Source organism: Nematolebias whitei, chromosome 21 (assembly GCF_014905685.2).
Source record: "Nematolebias whitei isolate Nwh7 chromosome 21, NemWhi1, whole genome shotgun sequence".
NCBI lineage: Eukaryota > Metazoa > Chordata > Actinopteri > Cyprinodontiformes > Rivulidae > Nematolebias > Nematolebias whitei.
In genome coordinates this window covers 931,404-938,703 of record NC_056518.1, presented here as the reverse complement: position 1 = coordinate 938,703, position 7,300 = coordinate 931,404, and the positions used below count along the sequence as shown (strand labels likewise).

Sequence of the window (7,300 nt, the reverse complement as noted above, 5' to 3'; positions counted from 1 at the left end):
AACAACAGACTGTCATACAACATCAGACTGTCATACAACATCAGACTGTCATACAACATCAGACTGTCATACAACATCAGACTTTCATACAACAACAGACTCTCATACAACATCAGACTGTCATACAACGTCAGACTGTCATACAACATCAGACTGTCATACAACATCAGACTGTCATACAACATCAGACTGTCATACAACGTCAGATTGTCATATAACAACAGAGTGTCTTCAGTCAGAGGCTTCTTCAGATCCGTTGTAGGACAGACGCTACAAGAGATCCTTCCTGCCCACAGCCATCAGCATCTAGAACAACTCTTTAATGAAACCAGGATGATGAGTTACCACAACATATAATTTCCCTCTGGGATTAATAAAGTATTTTTGAATTGAATTTGAATTGAATTGAATTAATGTTCCTGTTAAAACTCTACATAAACAGTCAATACTTTTGCAACCATTTTCTAAAATTGTTTTAAAATTTCTTCTTGTTTTCAACTTGCAGTTAAAGAACGCGTTTGATAACTTGTTCGAAGGTTTGATGGAGAGTAAAGACGGAGAGAAAGCAGCAGCGGAGGTAAATGTCCGGTGTTTTTCAGCCTTGCTTGGTCATTTGATTTGTTTTCTGATTCTTCGTGCTCCTCGTGTAGTCGTTGCATTTTGTTCGTTGTTGTTGAAACGCCTGCGAAACAAAGATTTCTCTATAATATTTATCGCCCATTTATGAAAGACAACGGCAGACAATGTTTTTGCCCGTGTCTGTTTGAGTGTGAGATAATTTGTTAAATAAATAAAAAAAAGTTGAATATTTACATAATAAATCATTTTATTTATTTAAAAACTTCTTTCAAATGACCATCCAGCCATTTTTTTATTGTAGGCTGTGGCCACGCCCCTCCTTCCTCACCAGGAACAAGCTCTGTCCTGGATGTGTGCTCGAGAAAACAAAGATGTGTTGCCTCCATTCTGGGAGAAGAGAGGCGAGCTATACTTCAACACTCTCACGTGTTTTTCTGCTAAAGAAACCCCTGAGACTGTCCGTGGAGGAATCCTGGCAGATGACATGGGACTGGTGAGACGCCACAGCGTGCAGAATAATCAGGCCGTGTTGTTGGATCCGAATGTTCAGCCTGCTCTTTGTTTCCAGGGAAAAACTCTGACAACTATTGCGCTCATCCTCACCAACTTCCACAAAGGAAAGCCGCTGCCTGTGGAGAAATGTGTAAGCAGCAGTGTGAGATTGTTTTAGAGTGTTTGGTGACACCGGTGTTTTAACGGAGGTTGTTTTAAATGCACAGGAGGAGGCCTTCTCACCAGCCGAAGGTCACACTAAGCCTGTGGAAGATTCCACACAGGAAGGTGATGTCTGCTGCTGCTGACCCATGTTTTCCTGCCCTGACTTTCCACTTTTCATTTATTATTTTACATTTTTCAATCCAGGCTTAGGCAAACACATGAGGAAATAATAATAAAATAAAACATACCGTCATTTTTGCTGTGTAAGTTGCAGTTTTTGCATAAATTAGTGTGCCTGCGACTTGTACAGCGAAGCGATGTATTGTTTTTTATCTTCTCATATTTATCATATAACCCATTTTTGGCTGAGATCTGACGATGTCGTTCATTCTTACATGATAAATTCAAAAAGCGTTCAATACAAAAACAACTGGACTTTATTTGTAGCAGAAGATGTTTCGCTCCTCATCCGAGGAGCTTCCTCAATTCAAAGAGCAGAGAGTGAGAGATCCAGGTTAAAAGGCTGAGTGAGATAAGACACACACACATATGTAGATTTGACAATTCACACCACGGGGCGGCTGTGTCTGAGTGGTTACAGCAGTCGTCCTCCAATGCAAGAGTTGGGGGTTCGAATCCACCAGCAGTCACATGCTGAAGTGTCCCTGGGCAAGACACTGAACCCCTCATAGCCTCTGATGTGTGTCCCATCAGTGTATGAATGTGATCTAAATCACTGATCAGTCTCTTTAGAATGATTTGTTCAATTAGCTTTGTAGAGATCTAGTATAGAGCTGTGTGGATGGGTAAATGAGGCACAGATTGTTGTAAAGAGCTTTGAGTATCTTGAAATAAGATAGAAAGGTGATATATAAGTACAGTCCATTTACCATTTACACCTCCACACCTTAACAGTAGGGCTTTCTTAAAGTCTTTGTTCCTCTAATTCACAGATGAGACCCCTCTGTTCCCATCAGGTGTGAAAACCGTCTGGGAATCTGTTTTAAAGTTGCATTATATGTTTTTGAAAGTGGAAATCTGAGGCCTCCTCCTCTGTTAAGAGACGGCTCTTCTCTTTTTACATAAATTGCTTCCTTCACCCCCCTCTCAAACCATCTGTGTTCTCGGTCCAAAATGTGCACATTTTGGTCCTCAAAAGAGTGTCCCTTATCTGTGAGGTGGAGGTGAACAGCTGAATCTTCTCCTGAAGAGCTGGCTCTCCATGCGTCTGTGAAGAGGCTGTTTAGTTTCTCCAGTGTAGAGGTCTGGACGGTCCTCGCTGCTCTGGACCACATACACTACAACAACAGATGTAAAAACATCATCATCCCTTATGTTGCTGGAGTATCAGAGAAATTCAGAAGGATCTTCAACAAACACAAGATCCCAGTACATTTCAAACCCAGCAGGACTCTCAGACAGAGGCTGGTCCACCCTCAGGACAGAACACCCACACACAAACAGAGTGGTCTAGTGTAAAACAGGTGTATGCTAAGCAGATTTCAGAAAAACATTTTTGTATTTGTATGGAACAAAAACCTTTTTTTTTTTTTACTATTTTTAGAAAAGTATGAGTTACAAAAAACAACAGTCTGGGCCCCCATCCCCTAAATGAGCTGAACATTTTGATATGAACAGCTAAATTTCAGACAGATGATGGTGTAAATGCTGATTCAGCACCTGCAGGTTTGTCTTATGTGCTGATGTGATGGTTTTGTTTCAGAGAGCAGCAGAGCAGGTTATAAACCAGCAGTGAGTGGTCCTGGTGGCTCTCAGTGCTCAGACCTGTAAGCACCTTGTTTATTTCCATTAACAGTTTTTATATTCTGCAGCATGACTTATTAACGTTTCTACTGACTCATGTCTTGTGGGTCAGGATGAAGGAGGAGGTGATGGATGCTGATGCAGCAGATGGAGTGGTGGGGGACGAGCCACAAGAAAGTAAGAATTGATTTTCTCCACCATACCAGCTTTTCATTTTCTGTACATTTTTTGTTCAACCTCCATTTTTGTGGCTTTGTGAATCGAGACGTTTTGACTTTCAGATCTGTTAAAGAAGAAGAGCAAACCGACCAAGCGTAAACCCACTAAAGGTGCAAACCCAGTTAGCTGTGTACAAGTGAACTCCTGAAAGAGCCAGTTTATTACTGGGTGGAGCACCGCTCCGTGATATTTTACTGACAGAATGTAATTCTTCCTAAGTAGACTTCAGTCCGGGTGAATGCCCTCTCCTTTCTCTCCATGCTCAGGCAGCAGAGTTGTGGTTGAAGGTTGTGAGTTTGCTGCAGCACTGAGCAGCGCCACCTCAGAAACAGGCCCAAAGAAGAGGAAAACTACACAAAAGGCCAATCTTAAACAAAGTCAGTTTAACTTAGTTTCACGCTCAGTTAAAAAGGAGGAGGAGATCTGAACTGTGTTCACTGCTGTTGTACCTGTGCAGATGTTGAGTCCTCCATCATGGACGACCCACAGGACTTATCTGCAAGAACTACTCTCATCATCTGTCCTCTGTCTGTGCTCAGCAACTGGCTGGTGAGAACACAACACACACCTACACATGTAGAGCAGCACACGAGTGTGTGTATTAATTCCTACTCTCCTTTCTGTCTCTGCTCGGTGAGTAGGACCAGTTTGAGCAGCACGTTCATTCTAACGTGAAGCTCAACATCTATCTGTATTATGGTTCAGAGCGCAACAGGAGCAAGAAGTTCCTGTCCTCTCAGGATGTGGTCATCACCACCTACAACATCCTCTCTGCTGATTTTGGGGTGAGTGGACATTGAACAATTCAAAAAGTGTTCAATACAAAAACAACTGGACTTTATTTGTAACAGAAGACGTTTCTCTCCTCATCCGAGGAGCTTTCTCAATTCAAAGAGCAGAGAGTGAGAGATCCAGGTTATAAGGCTGAGTGAGATAAGACACACACACATATGTAGATTTGACAAGTCACACCTCCACACCTTAACAGTAGGGCTTTCTTAAAGTCTTTGTTCCTCTAATTCACAGATGAGGCTCCTCTGTTCCCATCAGGTGTGAAAACTGGCTGGGAATCTGTCTTAAGGCTCCAGTATACTGCTGCGTACGTCCGTTCACGTGTACGTACGCGTGTACTGTACGCAGAGGGTTCAGACTTCGTACTCCAGCGTACACCCCGAGCAGCTGCAGAGCAGCTTCACAGACAAGGGGCGTTTACCTTCGGGACAAATTGAGGTCGCCGATTGGTCATTTGCTGACACGCCTACTGGATTGATTGACAGGTCGGGGGGGAAAAACGAGCGCTGGCAGCCTCAGCTGCAGCGGTGTTCTGTGTTTATTTGTTGTTTATAAAAAGATCTAAAAAATGAATTAAAAAACAGGGAGCGCTGGCTCTACAGCCCACACATCAGACCAGCCCACCAGGAAATCTCCAGACCTCTCGCAGCCACGCTGGACCTGAGTTTAATTCGCTCGTGACAAATTCCTTCATTTCTCTCCATTTCAGTCATGGCATCAACGGAGGAGGAAGAGATCTCTGCCTCTTGGCAACAAAACAAAAGAAAAGGCCAGATCAGAGATGAAGAAGAGGAATTTAATACATTGGTGTCTCATACAAAACAGTCCGTCGCCGGGCAGTTTATTGTGCGACACGGAGTACGAGTATGCGGTCGTAAAAATTTGAGCTTTGCACGGACATGCCCTGGGGGGTACGCTCGTACCTCTGCGTACGTACGTCTGTACCTCTGTGTATGGATGTACGCGGCAGTATACTGGGGGCTTTAAAGTTGCATTATATGTTTTTGAAAGTGGAAATCTGAGGCCTCCTCCTCTGTTAAGAGACGGCTCTTCTCTTTTTACATAAATTGCTTCCTTCACCCCCCTCTCAAACCATCTGTGTTCTCGGTCCAAAATGTGCACATTTTGGTCCTCAAAAGAGTGTCCCTTATCTGTGAGGTGGAGGTAAACAGCTGAGTCTTCTCCTGAAGAGCTGGCTCTCCATGCGTCTGTGAAGAGGCTGTTTAGTTTCTCCAATGTAGAGGTCTGGACAGTCCTCGCTGCACTGGACCACATACACTACACCACTCTGTTTGTGTGTGGGTGTTCTGTCCTTAGGGTGGACCAGCCTCTGTCTGAGAGTCCTGCTGGGTTTGAAATGTACTGGGATCTTGTGTTTGTTGAAGATCCTTCTGAATTTCTCAGATACTCCAGCAACATAAGGGATGACAATGTTTTTACGTCTGTTGTTCTCCTATGGTGATGGTGGTTATGGTGATATTATTTACATGAACGCTCCTACAAGAACCCTGCAGATGTTGGATGCTGCAGATGTTGGATGCTGTCTATCATGGTGCACTAAGATTCATAACTGGCTGTGATTATCGTACCCACCACTGCACCCAGTATTCACTGGTTAACTGGACATCATTAACTTCACACAGACTCTCCCACTGGTACATTTTCATCTTTAAATCACTTCCTGGTCTGCTGCCTTCATACATCTCCTCCTACATGTCTCTGTGTGAGTGCAGCTACAGCGTGCGCTCTCAGGACATCATTACCTGCAGTGTTCCCTCAGTGAGGACTGAACTAGACAAAAGGACCTTCTCCTACTCCGCTCCTGTTTCCTGGAATATCTTGTAAAAAGATCTGAAGCTCTCGACCTTTGTGGCTTTAAGAATCTGTTGGACTCGTGGCAGGGACCAATGCTGACATGTTCCTGTTTTTAGTTTTCTACATTTGTCTTGGAATCTAGCTGTTTTTTGTTTTGTTACCTTTTTCCTTTTAGCCATCCTATTTGTTAAAAAAAAAAACTGTAGTATGCTTTTTTATAACTGTTTTGTTGTTGCTGTTGTCCATTGTTGTCATCTTTCTTTGTTGAAATCAGGTCTCTCTTGTAAATGGGTCCTCGAGGCTCAATGGGATTTACCTGTACAAATAAAGGTTGATTGATTTTCTGTTTATTAGTGTGTTTTGTAGATTTCCTCGCTGACTTGACAAAAGCCCAGTTAGGATATCCACATGTTTGAAGAGCTTCTTGAACGTGTTTCTGTTCCTTTTTCTTCCCTTCTGTCCTTGTGGGGACGCATTCGGCCCAATGTTGTAAAGTTCTGATGACAGAGAGTTTGTGTTCCAGTGGATGGTGGGAGTCAAACAGAAGATACTGGTCTGTGTGGGTTGGTTTCCTGTACACTTCAATGTTGAGGCTGTCCTCTCTCTCCATCTGAACCAAACAGTCCAAAAAAGGCAGCTTGTTGTCGTTTGCATCCTCTCTGGCGTCCCTCTGGTGAACATTGAACAATCACTGGGGAAAAAATGGGTGCAAAAGCCGAGACTTATAACTAAGAAAAAACAATCTGTCCTGAAACAAATATGACTTTTCTTTGAACTAATGCTGGGTTGTGATAAAGAAAAAAATAATACTGTTATTTTCTGGTTTCTGGTGATGGACCCACTAACAGCTGAGGTCAGGCAGGAATCCCCGTAGACTATGATGTTTGCAGATGACGTTGTGATCTGTGGTGAGAACAGGGAACAGGTGGAAGAGAACATGGAGAGGTGGAGGTATGCACCTGACAGAAGAGGAATGAAAGTCAGTCGTAGTAAGACAGAGTCCATGTGTGTGGATGAGAGGGAGGAGGTGGAACAGTGAGGCAACAAGGACCAGAGGTCACAAAAGTGCAGGACTTCAAGGACTTGGGGTCCACTGTCCAGGAACATGGGGAGTGTGGTAAAGAGGTGAAGAAGAGAGTCCAGGAGTGATGGAGAAAAGTTTCAGGAGTGATTTGAGACAAAAGGGTGTCAGCAAAGGTCAAAGGAAAGTTTACAAGACAGTGATGAGACCAGCTATGTTGTATGGTCTGGAGACAGAGACATGGACAAAAAGACAGGAGACAGAACTGGAAGTGTCAGAAATGAAGATGTTGAGGTTCTTCTTAGGAGAGACAAGGATGGAGAAGATTAGGAATGAGACCATCAGAGGGACAGCACAGGTTGAACACCTGGGAGATAAAGTTAGAGAGGACACACTGAGATGGTTTGGACATGTCCAGAGGAGGGACAGTGGTTTGGACATGTCCAGAGGAGG

At 43.6% G+C, this 7,300-nt stretch overlaps 1 protein-coding gene across 1 annotated transcript in view; it reads left to right on the top strand.

The window, feature by feature from the left end:
- hltf (helicase-like transcription factor) overlaps positions 1 to 7,300 on the top strand; it is a 40,994-nt gene that overhangs the window by 20,847 nt on the left and 12,847 nt on the right. Inside the window, exons 5-13 of the mRNA XM_037695585.1 lie at positions 506 to 577; positions 881 to 1,072; positions 1,148 to 1,222; positions 1,299 to 1,359; positions 2,960 to 3,023; positions 3,113 to 3,177; positions 3,486 to 3,596; positions 3,677 to 3,768; positions 3,861 to 4,004. Coding sequence (XP_037551513.1) covers positions 506 to 577; positions 881 to 1,072; positions 1,148 to 1,222; positions 1,299 to 1,359; positions 2,960 to 3,023; positions 3,113 to 3,177; positions 3,486 to 3,596; positions 3,677 to 3,768; positions 3,861 to 4,004 — 876 coding nt within the window. The remainder of the gene's footprint in view (positions 1 to 505; positions 578 to 880; positions 1,073 to 1,147; positions 1,223 to 1,298; positions 1,360 to 2,959; positions 3,024 to 3,112; positions 3,178 to 3,485; positions 3,597 to 3,676; positions 3,769 to 3,860; positions 4,005 to 7,300) is intronic.